This window comes from Asparagus officinalis, chromosome 5 (assembly GCF_001876935.1).
Source record: "Asparagus officinalis chromosome 5, Aspof.V1, whole genome shotgun sequence".
In the NCBI taxonomy this organism is placed as follows: domain Eukaryota; kingdom Viridiplantae; phylum Streptophyta; class Magnoliopsida; order Asparagales; family Asparagaceae; genus Asparagus; species Asparagus officinalis.
Window position 1 is genome coordinate 89,277,527 of NC_033798.1, and position 18,719 is coordinate 89,296,245.

The 18,719-nt window shown below is 40.3% G+C and overlaps 1 protein-coding gene across 1 annotated transcript in view; it reads right to left on the bottom strand.

Moving 5' to 3' along the window:
* The window catches only part of LOC109840092 (3-oxoacyl-[acyl-carrier-protein] synthase I, chloroplastic-like), a 47,500-nt gene extending 41,663 nt beyond the window's left edge, over positions 1-5,837 (bottom strand). Inside the window, 1 exon segment of the mRNA XM_020408599.1 lies at positions 5,524-5,837. Within this exon segment, the coding sequence (XP_020264188.1) occupies positions 5,524-5,725 (202 nt within the window). The 5' untranslated portion in view covers positions 5,726-5,837.

An 18,719-nucleotide genomic window follows, 5' to 3' on the forward strand; every position in this document is an offset into this window, starting at 1 on the left:
GAGAGAGAGCTTGTAACTCCAGAGTTTTTCTTCTCATAGTGGTTTCTTCTATCCTTGCCCGTAGATGTACACAATTAAGTACCGAACCACGTAAATCTGTGTGTCTAACTTTTTTATCTCTACTTTTGCTCTACTATTGTTGCGACCTTGCTCTATTGGGCCCTGGGTTTGTCCCAACAAGTGGTATCAGAGCCAACTTAGGGTACTTGTATATATCTACTTATCGTATGTTCTATGGCTGCCACCAAAGGTGGATCCTCCACATCAGAAAATAAGTTAGGTTATCATTTACCCTTTGAAGGTGATGGGTACTATTCACAAATACGGTACTATTCACAAGTACGGAACTATTCACGGATACGGTTACTGTTCATAAATACAGTATTATTTACGTGAAATAGTAAGAAGTTACTGTTCGTGATAGAAGCAATGGCGGCGAAGTTTAAGATCGAGAAATTCGACGGGAGTAATTTCTCACAGTGGAAGTTGATGATAAAGGCTATCTTGAGAAAAGATAATTGCCTGGTGGTCATCGGTGCAAGGCCTGATGACATCACAGAAGATAAGAAGTGGAACGAGATGGACGAAAATGCTATTGCAAATATCCATCTGACATTAGAAGACGGGGTGTTGTCAAGCATAGAGGAGAAGAAGACAGCAAAAGAGATCTGGGATACTCTAACAAAACTATATGAGGCGAAATCCATGCATAATAAAATCTTCTTAAAAAGGAGACTTTACACTCTTAGGATGGCGGAATCTACATCGATGACCCACCACATCAACACCCTAAACACACTGTTCTCCCAACTCACAACGTTGGGGTATACAGTTGGTGCGAATGAACGTGCAGAACTTCTACTTCAGAGTCTACCTGACTCGTATGATCAACTCATCATCAACTTGACAAACAACGTCCTCACGGACTATCTAGTTTTTGACGATATTGCAGCCGCTGTTCTGGAGGAAGAAAATCGGCGCAAGAACAAGGAAGACAGGCAGTCAAGTTCGCAGCAAGCGGAGGCCTTGTCGGTGACGAGAGGAAGATCAACGGAACGAGGCTCCAGTGGGAGTCATGCCCATGGTAGATCGAAATCACGAAGTAAGAAGAATATCAAATACCAATTGTAGCAAAAGAGGGCACGTCAAATCAGAGTGTTGGCACAACAAGAAGAGTGGAGATAAAAAAGACTTCAGAGCCATCAACATCTCAAGGATACGTTGTCAGTACGTCAGACGATGGTGAAATTCTATTCAGTGGAGCAACCACTATTGATGAAGGTAGAAAGAAGTTTACTAATGTCTGGCTTCTAGATTCAGCAGCCTCTTGGAACATGACCTCTCGGAGAGAATGGTTTCACAAATATGAACCTATCTCAGGAGGATCTGTATTCATGGGGAATGATCATGCCTTGGATATTTCTGGTATTGGCACTATCAAAATCAAAATGTTTAATGGTACAATACGCACCATTCAAGATGTGCGACATGTGAAGGGCTTGAAGAAGAATCTTTTGTCTTTGGGACAATTAGATGAGCTCAGGTGCAAGACTCATATAGAAAAGGGAATCATGAAGATTGTTAGAGGGGCGCTTGTGGTGATAAAAGGAGAAAAGATAGCTGCAAATCTGTACATGTTCAAGGGAGAAACCATGCAGGAAGCTGATTCATGTGTGGCATCAACCAGACGTGGAGAAGAACAAACCATGATGTGGCATCGCAAACTAGGCCACATGTCAAAACGAGGCTTGAAGGTTCTCTCCGATCAGAAGCTGCTTCCTGGACTTAATTCAGTACCTCTTCCATTCTGCGAGCATTGTGTTACAAGCAAGTAGCATTGACTGAAGTTCAACACATCGAGTTTTAGAAGCAAGGCTATTCTGGAACTGGTTTATTCTGATGTATGGCAAGCACCAGTTACATCCTTAGGAGGAGCAAAGTACTTTGTGTCCTTTATTGATGATTACTCCAGGAGATGTTGGGTGTATCCTATCAAGAAGAAGGCGGATGTGTTCTCAGTCTTTAAAGCCTACAAAGCGCGGGTCGAGCTTGAATCTGAGAAGAATATCAAGTGCTTGAGATCAAATAATGGAGGAGAATACACAGACGGTGAATTCCTAGCATTCTGCAAGCATGAAGGCATCAAAAGACAATTCAGTACGGCTTATACTCCTCAACAAAATGGAGTGGCGGAGCGAATGAACAGAACTCTATTAGAAAGAACAAGAGCTATGTTGGCAACTGCAAATCTGGATAAAGTCTTTTGGGCGGAAGCAGTAAAAACCGCCTGTTATGTGGTGAATCGATCTCCATCAACCGCAATACAGTTGAAGACGCAGATGGAGATGTGGACTGGTAAGCCAGCTGATTATTCCAACCTCCATATATTTGGAAGTCCAGTGTACGTAATGTACAATGCCCAAGAAATTACAAATCTGGATTCAAAATCCAGAAAATGCATATTCTTGGGGTATGCTGATGGAGTAAAGGGGTATCGCCTGTAGGATCCAACTGCCCGTAAGGTTAGCATCAACAGAGATGTTATCTTTGTAGAGAACTAACTACAAAGTGAAGAGAAAGAAAACAGTTCGAGGAAGGACTCAGAGACTGTAGCTGTTCAGGTAGAAGATAATCTGAATTCTTCTGAAGCAACACCAGAGCATGATGTACAAGAACCGGTCGAGTCCAACGCTCCAGAAGTTCGAAGGTCAACTCGTGAGAGAAGACTACCGACTTGGCATTCGGAGTATATTACGGAGAGTAATGTTGCATATTATCTTCTAACAGAAGATAGAGAGCCATTAACTTTTTATGAAGCTATAAATGGTACAGATGCATCTTTGTGGATGGCAGCAATTCAGGAAGAAATTGAAGCTCTCCATAAGAACAAGATTTGGGAACTTGTGTCACTGCCACAAGGAAGAAAGACCATTGGAAACAAATGGGTCTACAAGATCAAGCGAAATGGCGATGATCAAGTGGAGCGATATCGTGCTATATTAGTGGTAAAAGGATATGCTCAGAAAGAAGGTATTGATTTTAATGAAATATTTTCTCCTGTAGTTCGACTTACAACAGTCCGAATTGTCCTGGCTATGAGCGCTATATTTGACTTACATCTAGAGCAGCTAGATGTGAAAACAACATTTCTTTATGGAGATCTTGAAGAAGAAATTTACATGCTCCAACCAGAAGGTTTTGAAGAAGAAAAAAAGAGAACTTGGTTTGCAGGTTGAAAAAATCTCTGTACGGTCTAAAACATGCGCCGAGGTGTTGGTATAAGAGATTTGATTCATTCATCATGAGCCTTGGATACAACAGACTTAATTCAGACCCTTGTGCATATTTTAAGAGGTTTGGTGAAAATAACTTTTCTATCTTATTGTTGTATGTTGACGACATGTTGGTTGCAGGCCCCAACAAAGATCGTATCAAAGAATTAAAGGTTCAGTTGGCTAGGGAATTTGAAATGAAGGATTTAGGATCTGCAAACAAGATTCTAGGGATGCAAATTTACCGAGACAGAGTTAATAGGAAGATTTGGCTTTCTCAGAAGAACTATTTGAAGAAAATCTTGCGACGCTTTAACATGCAAGATTGTAAGTCAATTTCCACCCCACTTCCTGTTAATTTCAAGTTATCCTCTAGTATGAGTCCTAGCAGTGAAGAAGAGAGGATGGAGATGTCTCGAGTGTCGTATGCATCAGCAGTGGAAAGTTTAATGTTCGCGATGATTTGTACAAGACTAGACATTACACAAGCAGTGGGAGTGGTTAGTCGATACATGGCGAATCCAGGTAAAGAGCATTGGAATGCTGTAAAGAGTGTCCTAAGATACATTAAAGGAACCTCAAATGTTGCATTATGTTATGAGGGATCTGATTTTATTGTCAGTGGATATGTTGATTCTGATTATGCAGGTGGTCGTGATAATAGCAAATCCACCACAGGCTATGTGTTTGCACTTGCTGGCGGAGCTGTAAGCTGAGTTTCAAAACTACAGTCAGTTGTGGCTACTTCAACAACAGAAGCAGAATATGTAGCAGCTACACAAGCTAGTAAATAGGCGATGTGGTTGAAGATGGTGCTGGAGGAACTCGGCCATGAACAAAAGAAGATTTCTCTACTTTGTGACAGTCAGAGTGCTTTGCATTTGGCAAGAAATCCAGCCTTTCATTCAAAGACCAAGTACATTCGAGTTCAGTATCACTTCGTTCGTGAGAAAGTGGAAGAAGGAACAGTGGATATGCAGAAAATTCACACCAAAGATAACCTAGCAGATTTTTTGATAAAAGCAGTCAATACTGACAAATTTATTTGGTGTAGATCATCCTGTGGTCTGTCAGAGACGTAAGCAACATGAAGATGGCAAGATAGAAAGAATGATGTGAAGATATGATTGATACTCAATCAAATCTTCAAGTGGGAGATTGTCAGCATGCAGCCTCAGCCTCAAATGTTGACAATTAATTAGAGCGGGCCCCACCTCAATTCAAATCACCGAAAGAAGCAGCAGCAAAGTTTGAAGATGAAAAAGAAAACAAAAATGGACGGTCCCACAGCATAGTAAAATATTAATATTTTATTGTGCATAGTGTTTTTCAAAATCCTATAAATAGGCTCCAAATCCTTAGGAAATCTCATCCCAGAAACAACTTCTTATATAGAAGAGTGAGAGGAGAAAAAAATAGAGAGAGTTTCTCCTTGTAAAGAGAGCGAGTTTGTAACTCCTGAGTTTTTCTCCTCATAGTGGATTCTTCTATCATTGCCCGTGGACGTAGGCAATTAAATGCTGAACCACGTAAATCTGTGTGTCCAACTTTTTTATCTCTACTTTTGCTCTACTATTGCTGCGACCCTGCTTTATTGGGCCCCGGGTTTGTCCCAACAAGTTTAAAGTAAAAAAAAAAAATCAAAAAAGCTCATCTGCTTGACTACGACAAAGCTAGAGTTCGTTGTAAAATTGCGTCTTCGTGTTATGGAGTTGGATCATCTCCACTATGAAAAGTGGTGAGGAGCTCGATACTTTTAAGTGTCAAAGGTTCCTGCTACGTACTATTCCTAGAGTCACAGCAAAAATGAGATGAGTTAGAATTTTATATTCTCACATATATGTGTAGGTTAAACATCCCTTCAGGGCCAAAATATCAACTCGCAAAATCATAGATATTTTTTAAATGTCGGCTGTAGATAGAGATTTCTATGTGCGTTGCGAAGGAAGGTTTACATAAAAGTTAGACAGCGACTCAAAAGACTGAGAGCACAGGAAGACGATTCCTTAGTAATTAGCTGCTCTTGTATTGCCTTACATATGTAGCTTTTGCTACTTTGTTTTCTTTCGGGTTGTTTAATTAAATCTTTATTAACGAAACAGGGGTTTTTACCATCCCTTCACTCAAAAAAAAAGAAAAAAGAAAAAAACCCGGATAGAAAGGTGAGATATACATCTAACTAACAACTCCAACAATAATGTGTATAACTAGTGAGGTGAGAGAGGAGAAGAAACAAGAAAAGATAGCTTACACAGTGAAAAAGAATGTGAGCCGCGATTATGAGCGCGAGCGAGACCGCCTGCGTGCAGTGCTCGCTTGTTGCAAGAAGGCCACGGCCTCAACCCAATGAAATGCGGCACAGGATCACAAGTCCTGTTACTGCCGAACGTCATCTTGTCTTTGTTAATCCCAGCGTGAAGAGAGGAACGACCACTGGCGACAGGGACGATCATTGTTCTCTCTGTAACAAGTGAAGGCGATATTATGTACTTGAAGAGAAGTTTAGCTGCGCTGTGTGTGGCTAACTAGCTCTATTTATTGTACAAGGATTTCTTGTGTTTATAATAAAAAAACTGTTGTTTGTCATTTAGGAGAGCTTCACGAAATCCTATATGATGGGATAGTGGGAGTTTTATAGAAGTTAATTGGTGTTTATAACCTTAGTAAGCTTTTTAATGAAGGAGAACAGTGTAAGCTACAATGGTGGAACGCTAACTAGCTAGCTAGCTAGTTGCAGATTTGTAGAGCTTCAAGTTTGGATTAAGGTTGGGAAACCCGAGTCACAAGTACTCAAATAGCTATAACCAATACCGCCAAAGGAACTCTTACATATTGATGTCAGGAAAAAGTTGGAGAGTCAACCTTACATTGTAATGAGAAATAATAATAAAATTGTTATGTTTCTATAGTATTGAATACGAAAATTTGATCACAAATAACGACTCCTAGTAAGATGACTCGGACATAGAAACGGGGAGGCCGATCGGATATCGTTCCGATGCCGACGAGCCCTGACAATAGCAGGTAATTCATGAGCTTGAATCCACAAGCTCTAAGTTTCTCAAAGTTGAGAACGTAAACAAGGAGAAAAATTCTCTTGATATCCACAAGCTCTAAGTTTCTCAAAGTTGAGAACGTAAACAAGGAGAAAAATTCTCTTGATTGAATAATTGAAAAGTTAATTAAGTTTCTCAAAGTTGAGAACGTAAACAAGGAGAAAAATTCTCTTGATTGAATAATTGAAAAGTTAATTACTTGATTTACAAAAGGAACCGTTATTTATAGCCAACTAAACCTATCCTAACTCTAATAAAAAAGAAAGTTTGAATCTAAAAGGAAATAACCAAAATGAACTTTTTCCTAATCTAAAAGGAAATAACCAAAAAGGAACTCTTTCCTAATCTGATGTCCGAGTCGACACGGGTGCTTTTCTTCTTGTCTCATCCAATGATTGATCTCCTTTATCAGTCTCACCTTCTTCAGAAGAACTCGTCTCTGAGTTTGCATTACTCGAATACAACTTGATTGAAGGATGATAATCAAAAATATCTGCCACATTAAATGTCGTCATCATAGCCATTCCTTCTGAAAGATTCACTACATATGCATTATCATTGATCTTCTTGAGAATATTGAATGGTCCATATCGTTTCGGCTTAAGTTTGCTATAAGTTCCAGTCGGCATACGTTCTTTCCATAAGTAAATTACCATCACCATGTCTCCTTCATTGAACACCTTGAGTCTCCTCTTCTTGTTCAAGCAATCCGTCATGGGAGCAACTATAGAACTGAAATTGCGAATGAAACGCCGATAAAAAGATGCTAGCTCATGAAAGCTTCTAACTTCCGTAACACTTGATGGAGTTAGCCAATCCTTGATTGTCTTAACTTTGTCCTCGTCGACTTGGATCCCATGGGCATACCATGAATCCCAAGAACACAAGTTGAGTCGTCAAGAACACACACTTCTTAAAGTTGATGTAAAGCTCATTCTCCTTTAGCACTTGGAAGACCTCTCGGAGATGCAACATATGTTCCTGATCATCCTGATATTCGTAGAGGCCCTCACTACTCTTGAATGCAGTCTTCCACTCGTCACCAGGTTAGATTCGGATCTGATGATATCCACTCCTCAAGTCGACTTTCAAAAAGACGCTCACGTCTCCAACTAATCTAACATGTCGTCTAGCCGAGGGATTGGGAACCTGTAGCGAATTGTAATCTTGTTAATAACCCTACTATCCACGCACATCCGCCAACTGCCATCCTTCTTTGGTGTTAATAGTGTTGGAACTGCGTATGGACTCATGCTCTGTTGGATGTGGCCTTTCTTAATAAGGTCCTCAATGGCGTCCTGTAAAACCATCTTTTCCTGCGAGTTCATGTGATAATTTGGGACATTAGGAAGTACTAAACCCGGGATGAAATTAATGTGGTGCTGAATATCCCTCATGGAAGGTAGACCCTCTAGCAGTTCTTCAGGGATCAACACTTCGAACTCCTTAAGCAGTAAATTCATCTTCCCTAGGACCTCAATAAGTGTCTTCACTTCTTCTTTCACAACTAAGGCAAACCTCTGCTTTAACTCCTTTGACTCGGCCAGAAACAAGTGTCTTCACTTCTTCTTTCACAACTAAGGCAAACCTCTGCTTTAACTCCTTTGACTCGGCCAGAAACTCTCCCTTGTTACAAAGAGATATACATTTAGGCAAACCTCTGCTTTAACTCCTTTGACTCGGCCAGAAACTCTCCCTTGTTACAAAGAGATATACATTTGGACTTTTGGTCTTTGGAGCTCTTTAGAGAGGGTGGAATAGGTGGTAGGATGATCTTTTTATTCATCCATACAAAAGAGTACTTGTTCTTCTTGCCGCCATGCATAGCGTCAACATCATACTGCTACGACCCTCCCAATAATACATGACACACGCCCATATCCACAACATCACAAGCAACAGAATCAATATAAGTCTTTCTTAGTGATAGTGGTACGTGACATACGTCGGTCACTTTCACGGAGGGACCCTTCTTGATCCATCCTATGGTATAAGGCACGGAGTTTGTTTCAGTCGGCAGTTTTAAGTGATCCACCAAAGCTTTTGACACAATATTCTCACAGCTTCCATTGTCAATGATGAGGGTGCACACCTTGTTGTTGATTGAACATCTAGAAAAGAAAATTTGGTGTCGTTGTGATGAATCTAGTGTCTTCTGAGCGTACAGAAGTCGTTGAACAACACACGCCACATTGCCGCCTTCAATCTCTGCAACCTCTTCCTCATACTCTTCTTCGGATGCTGTGTGTTCATCCTCGACTTCTTCATAATATGCTAGATTGACCGTTCGCCGTTGTGGGTACTCGTTAGACTTATGCCCTGGTTAGAGACATCGGAAACATTTTCCTACAATCGGCTTTGCATACGGATTTGCTTGAGTCATCGGGGTTGTGGTTAAGTTGTCGACCGCTCGGCCGACCGTGGAGGAATAGGCCGATCAGTCATCCTTTGCCTTACTGACTCACCTCTCGCCTTCTAGACTGAACTTCCCTGTTCGACTTGTTTGAAAGGTAACGCCTTGGAGGCCAATCTTTCCGCCTTGAGAGCCATGTTATGGGCTTCGTCCATAGAATACATGTTGTGGATGGCCACCTTCTCTTTAATTGAATACTTCAAACCTCCTATATATTTGGCCGTGATTTGCTCCTCGCCCATCGACAAATTGTAATGAGAAGTGAGATGGAAGAACTCTTTGGTATAAGCGTTTATAGATCTGATGCCTTGATGGTATTGTTCAAACTGGTTATAAAGGATCTGTTGGTAGTCAGGTGGTAGGAACCTAGCCTGGAGTAATTGCTTCATGCATCGCCAAACCCGAACTGGTTACTTACCTTGCCGTTGCCTAGTGTTTTGAGTCTGATCCCACTATGCCACGGCTTCTCCTTTGAGATGATTTGCCTAAACTTTACTTGATTTGCTTCGGGTACATTAGCCATCTCAAAGAATTTCTTCACTTCATATAGCCAATCCAAAAAAGCCTCTATGTCCAGATTTCCTCCAAAAGAGACGAGTTCCACCTTCATCTCGTACTCTTGGTCGTGGTGATGTCTGCTTTGTCGATGATAGTTACGACGAGGGTTGAAGCCTCTGTCTCGACCTCTGCCATAAGGTCGCCCTCCTTCTTCTTCGCTTGAGATGTTTTCGTACCATGTGAAGAAATGGCGAGAGAGTGCAGGAAAACAACTGAAGAAATAGCCAGGCAGACTAACGGTCGACCGCTGTGGTCAACCGTGAACGTGCATGAAGGCCAGTAGGATTCGGAGCAAAAGATGGTCGATCGCGACGGTCGACCACAAGGACCCTGTAGCGAATTTACTCTCGGGAAATCAGTACGGTTGACCGTCACGGTCGACCGTGCCATGACTGTAATTAATTTCACTCTCTGGTTTTTGGTTCGGTCAACCGTCGCGGTCGATCGTGAAACCTGCGCGGTCGACTGCCACGGTCGACCACCGCGGTCGACCGCAGATGCAGTTTCAGTTGGGCTTTGGTTTTTAACCCAGTTTGTTTCTGAGTTGATATATAACCCTAAACCTATTTAATTAGGGTTAAGCAAGGATGATTTTGAGTAGTCTTTAAGTGAGGATTATTGCATCTAATTATGGGAGATTTGTGAGAGATCTAGAGCTTTATTTTAGGGTTTGATCGATGAGATTTGTAACTCTTTTTGTATTCTCTTGATTTCTAATAGTAAGAACTCCCCCCTCCTTGCCCCATGGACGTAGGTAACTTGCCGAACCACGTAAATTGTTTGTTCTTGTTGTGGTTGTGATTTGCTTATTAGTTGTGGTTTATCTCGAGTTATTATTGTGTTACTCTAATAAGCTTCCGCCGCGCACAACAATTGGTATCAGAGCTAGATAGATAACATGGGAGAAGCAAGTACATCAGGTTTGTCTCTTACGAAGGTGATACAGAGTCTGAGCATCAATAACATGAAGATTGATGTTCCGAAGTTCGACGGAAAGATCAATTTCGGATTGTGGAGGTGTCAGGTGATGGACGCCTTGGATGCACAGAATTTGGAGGAGACTCTTGAGTTAAAAGAGAAACCCGCTGACATGGAGGACAAGGTTTGGAGGAAGATGAACAATAGAGCTTGTGGTGTTATTAGGTCATGCTTGACGTCGGATCTTATTTATGATGTTATGAACGAGACATCGACGAAGAAGATGTGGGAAACACTCAATGAGAAGTATCTTATGAAAAGCATTAAGAATCGGCTACATTTGAAGAAGAGGTTTTACCAGTTCAAGATGAAGAGGGGAGTTTCCATCAGGGAGCATGTCAACAATTTTACTAAGCTACTTTCAGATATGACCAATGTGGATATCATAGTTGAGGATGAAGACAAGGCGATGTTACTTCTGTGTTCGTTGCCTGAGGATGATTATGGTACGTTCGTTCTAACTATGATCAATGGAAGAACTACAGTTAGCTATAAGGAGGTGACCTCAGCTTTGGTGAATTATGAGTTGAGGAAGAGTGATGGTGAACCCTCCGAGAAGACACCGGGAGATGCATTAGCAGTTCAAGGCCGAGATTCAAACCGTCACTAGTTCAACCGCTCAAAGTCAAAGAATAGGAGTGCCTATAAGAGTGTTGGTAGAAATCAATGTCGGTATTATAAAGAAGAAGGACATTGGAAGATTGATTGCCCAAAGTGGAAAGAAAAAATCGGGAAGAATAAGGGAAAAGCTGCACAAGCTTCAGAAGTGAATGTTGCAAAAGCTATTGGTGAGCATTCATATTCAGATTCTTCAGGCTATTCATGCCCTACATTACCGTCGGTTTGCTATGCGAATTCCACGGAGTGGATGATGGATTCGGGAGCTACATATCACATCTGTCCTAAGAGGGAGTGGTTCTCTAGCTTTGAGGAGCTAGAAAGAGGGGATGTCGTGCTTATGGGTAATAACCATGTATGCCCTATTGGTGGTATTGGTTCAGTTCGGATTTGGATGCATGACGGTGTAGTGAGGGAGTTAAAGGAAATGAAGTTCGTGCCACAGTTGACGAAGAACATCATTTCTCTTGGGACTTTGGAGGCCGCAGGATATCGGGTGATCTTAGAGGATGCTACAGTGAAGATCACGAAGGGCTCTATGGTGGTGATGCGAGGTGTCAGGGAAAATAACTTATACTACTTGAAGGACAAGACAGTTAAAATGGGTCTGGCAGCTTCTATCACTACAGAGGAGGATACTATCACTTTATGGCACATGAGACTTGGACACACAGGAGATAAGTCCCTACAGTCATTGGCTAAACAGGGGCTATTGAAAGGTGCTAAGACCTGCAAAATGGAGCTGTGTGAGCATTGCGTACTCGAGAAGAAGACTAGAGTGAAGTTTGGCACCACTATTCACAACACCCGAGGTACATTGGATTACATTCACACAGATATTGGGGTCCTTCCAAGAACACATCTCTTGTTAGGGCCAACTATTTTATCACTTTCATTGATAACTATTCCAGGAGGAATTGGGTATACCCTATGAAGCATAAACATCAGGTCCTGGATATTTTTGTGGAGTGGAAGAAGAAAGTAGAGCTGCAGACATGTAGAAAGGTAAAGACTCTACATTCATATAACGGTGGAGAGTACAAGAGTGATCCGTTTCTGTAGTTTTGTAAGGATCACGGCATTAGAAGATACTTCACAGTTCGAGAGACACCGCAACAGAACAAGGTGGCTGTGAGATTGAACCATACCTTGCTAGAGAAGGTGTGATGTATGATGATACAGAGTGGATTACCTAGATCCTTTTGGGCCGAGGCGTTGGTTTATGTAAGCCATCTCGTGAATAGGTTGCCGTGCACTACGATAGACGGGGCTTTAGAGCGTTGGTTTGGTTCGGTGCCTAGTGACTATAAGTCACTTCAGATATTTTGGTGTCCAGCTTATTACCATGTCAGTGATGGTAAATTAAATCCGAGAGCGAGGAAAGCAGTCTTTGTAGGATTTAGAGATGGAGTCAAAGGTTTCAAGTTATGGGATCCACAGGACAATAAGTTGGTTATTAGCAGAGATGTCACATTTGATGAGGCGTACATGATGAGGCCTCGAGCCCCTCCACAGATGGAGGGAGACCAGACAGGAGAGATATCACAGTAGGTAGAGGATGATGTGACTCCACCCACTCCAGAGAGCATTGTATCCATTGAGGCTCCTACAGAGGTAACACTAGGAGGAGATAAGATGACAGCCGGGCAGATAGAGGATACAGTGGATTATGAAACTTAGGAACAGAGTCATGTTCAGGGGTCCATTGCAGCAGATAGACCGAGGAGAGTAATTCGTCGGCCAGCTAGGTATAATGATGTCATGGTCGCATATGCATTATCAGTGGAGGTCGTTGATGATATGGTCCCAGCCACATTCAGGGAGGCAGAGTCTAGCCCCGATTCGATCAGGTGGAGGGAAGCTATGGAGGAGGAGATGCGGTCTCTTCAGAAGAACGACACTTGGACACTTGCACATCTACCTAAGGGTAAGAAAGCTATTGGTTGCAAGTTGGTATATGCGAAGAAGGAGGGATCTTCTATTGGGGACATTCGGTTCAAAGTCAGATTGGTTGCCAAGGGATATGCATAGCTTGAGGGCATTGACTACAACAAGGTATTTTCACCCATTGTGAAGCATTCGTCGATACGGATTTTATTGGCGTTGGTGGCACGGTTAGATTTGGATTTGGTCCAGATGGATGCAAAGATAACCTTTCTATACGGTGATCTAGATGAGGAGATCTACATGACAAAACCCTTGGGATTCAAATCTGCAGGAAAGGAAAACTTAGTTTGTAAGCTGAAGAAGTCTCTGTATGGTTTGAAGCAGTCACCAAGACAGTGGTATAAGAGATTCGACGGCTTTATGATTGGCCGAGGATACACAAGGAGCCCATATGACTCATGTGTTTATATGCACAAGCTATAGGATGGTGAGCACATATATTTGCTTTTATATGTTGACGATATGCTTATTGCTTCTAGGAATTCTTTGGCTATTCGAAAGTTGAAAGAGGAGCTGTCATCCGAGTTTGAGATGAAGGATCTTGGAGAGGCAAAGAAGATATTGAGTATGGAGATCGAGAGAGACAGGGTGAAAGGGAGTTTGAAACTTACACAGAAAAGCTACTTGCAGAAGATGTTGAAGAAATTCAGCTTTGATAGCAATGCAAAAACAGTTAGCACACTATTGGCTCCCCACTTCAAGCTTTCAGCGTTAATGTCACCTGTTTCAGTTGAGGACAGAGATTATATGTCGAAGATCCCATATGCTAGTGTAGTAGGTATCTTGATGTATGCGATGGTGTGTACGAGACCAGATTTGTCGTAGGTCGTGAGCATGGTATCGAGATACATTCACGACCCCAGGAAGGGTCATTGGGAGGCTGTGAAGTGGATTCTATGGTATGTTCGAGGCACCGTGGATGTTGGTTTAGTATTCCAGAAGGATGAGAAGAATGGACAGGATTGTATTGGATATGTGGATTCAGATTATGCTGGAGATCTTGACAAGTACCGGTCTACTTCAGGTTATGCTTTTACATTGGCAGATATACCTGTATGTTGGCGATGCACGCTTCAATCCATAGTGGCTCTCTTTACTACAGAGGTAGAGTATATGGTAGTAACTGAAGCTATTAAGGAGGATTTATGGTTGCATGGATTATTGGAGGACTTGGGGATAGCACAGGAGACCATTCGGGTATATTATGATATCATGTCAGCTATCTATTTGGCAAAGAAGCAGGTTTATCATGTGCGCACGAAGCACATCGACGTCAGATTCCACTTTGTTCGTGACGTTTCGGATGATGGAGACGTCATATTGGAGAAGGTCCACACGAATGACAACCCTATAGATATGTTGACCAAAGTTATTTCAGGAGTGAAATTTGGTCATTGTTTGAAGCTTTTGAACATTCTTCAGTATTTAGGCCTTTGGAGGCCATTTTGGTGAACTACGTTCGGCTTGATTCCTTGGACAAGAGGATACGTATGCAGTCTTTCAGATGTAGTCGGTTTGATCTGTTGATTCAGATGGGGAGATCGCGTTTAAACTCTAGTTTGTTCCCGGACTTGTTGAGGAACTATTGGATGATTTGGTGTCGGCTCAGTTTTGGTAGAAACATTCGCCGAGATGGAGAATTGAAGAAATGGTGACAGAGTGCAAGAAAACAGCTGAAGAAACAGCCAAGCAGACTGGCGGTAAACCACGAACGTGCACGAAGGCCAGTAGGATTCGGAGCTGAAGGCGGTCGACCGTGACGGTCGACCGCAAGGACCCTATAGCGAATTTACTCTTGGGAAATTAGTACGGTCGACCGCCGCGGTCGACCGCGCCATGACTGTAATCAATTTTACTCTCAGGTTTGTGGTTCGGTCGGATTTTAGTCTCGGGTTTATGGTTCGGTCGACCGCAGATGCAGTTTAGGCTGGGCTTTGGTTTTTGACCCGGTTCGTTTCTGAGTTGATATATAACCTTAAACCTATATAATTAGGGTTAAGCAAGGACGATTTTGAGCAGTCTTTGAGAGAGGATTGTTGCATTCAATTGTGAGAGATTTGTGAGAGATCTAGAGCTTTGTTTTAGGGTTTGATCGGTGAGATTTGTAACTCTATTTGTATTCTCTTGATTTCTAATAGTAATAACTCCCCCCTACTTGCCCCGTGGACGTAGGCAACTTGCTAAACCATGTAAATTGTTTGTTCTTGCTGTGGTTGTGATTTGCTTATTAGTTATGGTTTATCTCGAGTTATTGTTGTGTCACTCTGAGAAGCTTCCGCCGCGCACAACACCATGGTCCCTCAAATTAGGCACCGTAGTCTGCTCCTTTGTCACTAGATTCATCATATGGAGGGCGTTGGTTGGGATGTCGTCTATGATGTGGAGGGGGTTGATATGGAGGAGGTTAATATGGAAGTGTTTGATATGGAGGAGGTTGATGCGGAGGGGGCTAATATGGAGGGCTTTGGTTTGGATGTGGTTGATATGGAAGGGGATGAACTAGAGAGGGTTGGGGATTGTACGAGGGTGGATATCATGGTAGCCTAACTCTGTGTTCGTTTAGGTGAAGACTGTCGGTGAAATTATTCTCATTGTTGAGGTGAAGGGTAAGTCCTTCAATGGCTTGTTGAAGGTTCTAAAGAGACGCCTCCAACGTGCCAAATCTCCAACGTGCCAAATCTTTAATCCATAGAATCAATCATCACGGAAAGATCCTGTAGAAAAGGGTCCTTCACGCCGTCACCTACCATTGTCGAGGATGTTGAAGCCGAAGCTCTGATACCACTTGACGCAGACGTAAAAACGGGGAGGCCAGTCGGATATTGTTCCGATGCCGACGAGCCCTGACAATAGTAGGTAATTCACGAGTTTGAATTCACAAGCTCTAAGTTTCTCAAAGTTAAGAATGTAAACAAGGAGAAAAATTCTCTTGATTAAATAATTAAAAAGTTAATTACTTGATTTGCAAAAGGAATTATTATTTTTCGCCAACTAAACCTATCCTAACTCTAAAAAAAAGGTCTAAATCTAAAAGGAAATAACCAAAAGAACTCTTTCCTAATCTAAAAGAAAATATCCAAAAAAGAACTCTTTCCTAATCTGATGTCCGAGTCGACACAGGTGCTTTTCTTCTTGTCTCGTCCAATGCTTGACCTCCTGTATCATAAGACCATTATCAAATGTTTTTATGTTGTTACATAATGACGTGATATTGCTGGGAGAAATAAAGTCTTCTATATATCTATATAATGTACACAACCTTAGTAGTTTCCAATAAATTGTTAGATATATAACGGGTACTTTACATAGGGATTTGATTTCTATCTCAAAATAACGCCTTACTGTAAAAGTTACTTCAGTATGTAATTCAAAAAAGAAGGGTTATCTTTTATGTCAGTATATGTATGGGTAACAGTAGAAGGGTTATCTTTTATGTCAATATATGCATAAAACTTGCATGTTTAACTATTTTTTTGAGAGAAAGGAATTGCATGTTTAACTATTGAGTGTAAAGGATTGTTGTGAACTTTTAAGCGTTATTGGAAATATAAAAAGTATGGTCAAAGGATCATAAGAGATTCTATACAGTATGTAATTCAAAAAAGAATCGAGCTAGGTTATTATTGATAGTATCCAAGATCGATGCAAAAACACAATAAGTACAAATTTATACACTCCTCGGTTGAAAATTCCATATCCTTAGATGTGGTCTAATACGCACTTACTATCAAAAAAGGAAAAAGGAAAACTTTGTAACTATTTTAACATGTTTTCAGATATGTAGCATCAGTAAAAAATTATTTGTTGTAATGTTAATTCTATTATTGTTGAACATAAGATGTATGGTTATATAAAACATGTTGAGATTATTCGAGCGTAATTTCTAAAATATGGATTGAGAAATTATTTGATATGTCTAGTCCACGAACATTTGAGATGCACCAAATAGATCTAAGTTTTGATATATACAAATATTTGATATACCTAGTCAAAGACATTAGAGATGCAACAAATATATCTATGTGATGGAAGCATGTAACTTGTAAAAGTTATCTCGTGACATGGATATATCTAGTCCACGGGATAACTTTTCCATCTACATACTTCTAATGGATCCCTCAATTATTTACCATATGTGTATCTTTTTTTTGTCAATGAAAAAAGATTTTATTCATTTACCAAGTAAGCAGTTAAGAAGTACATCACAAATTATCAACAGAGCTAGTAAAAACACTTAGGCTACTCAAAACAATCCCTCTAAGTACTCCCTTATCTGTATTGGAACATTCTCATTCAAAATTTTTGAGTAAATGATGAACTTCACTGTACAGAATAATATGTCAGGTTTTTCGAGCTCTTTGCTGAAAAATTCTGAGATTCATTTCCTGTCATATATATCATGTACATTGAAGTCGACAAAGCCATCCTCTTTAATTTCTTCTTAAATCCGTTCCCTCTCAAGTTCATATTGTACCAGCTTACGAGCCGATTCCAACTACATGACCTCCAGTTAAATCCAAGTCTGTCCATAATTTTGTTCCATACATTTGCAGAATACTGACATTCACCATCTGTATATCTTGGGAATCCATGTCAACCAATGAGAATTTGATCTGCCATTGAATTGCACAAGCAAATCCCACATGCTAAAAACATTGGCAAGCATGAACAGGAGAGTAGTTAAGATGCATTAATAAGAAGCCATTAAACTAATTAAATAATATTGCCCTAATTAAGGGGGCACTGACTGTGGATTGCAAGAAGTGAGCGCGTGCAGAGACGAGCAACGTCCCGAGGCGGTGTTTGCGTGCAAAGCAAGCGCAAGAGCACCAACCGGCGAGCCCGAATGAGCGAAGGGAGTTAATGCAGGGGGCATTAATTGTTGCGTGCACATGGGAGCATTCGACTTCTTCTTCGCGTTCCCCGCTCGGTCTTCGAAGCGAAACCAAAAATGTACTATCCCTCCGCTTGCTCTGCTTCTGAGACACTCATCCCCCTGCTGCTCGCAGCCGCACTACAACACGTTAGCTGTAGCATTTGCTCACCAATAAATACTTAGCTTTTTGTGGAAAAGATATGGATTTACCCATCAGAGATATCATGACTACAATTTTTAAACTAGCCCTCTATGCTTCCGTGAATGGCATAGATAGACTTAGCCGGGTTTATTGGTTGGGATAGGTTGGAGCTAGGTGAGATAATTGTTGTAATGGAACAATTTTATCCTTTTAGAGTATTTTGAGTGGTGTAAAAGTGGGACAATTTAAGATAATGAGACAATTTAAAACTTTGATTTGACAATTCATGTGGAATAATTGATGATGTGATACATTATTAAAGTATAATATTTACCTATCAATTAAGTTTAAATTAATTTACCTAATTGGTTTAGCATATTATTTGGTATGTTATTATAATGTAATACATTATTTTATTTTATACTAAACTGTAATATATTATATTATGATAACTAATTAATTATAACTATATTTAATATTATTAATTAATTTAATATAATATATTATATAATAATTGATATAATATACAAACAATATATTTAATATAATATTTCAATAATATAATATTTCATCAAATATTATAATATTATGTATAATACGATATAATATTATTTAAAATATTAAATTATTATTAAAAATAAAATTTTTTATTTTATTTTAAGATAATTACTATAATTAAAATAGAATAATTGATGACATGGCTCTTTATTAAAATATAATATTTATAATAACTGTAATATACTATTAATATGTTCAATATTATTAATTAAAAAAATATTATTAAATAATATAATATAATATATTAATTATATATATTATCATACTTTAATATATAGTAATTTATTATAATTTTTATTAT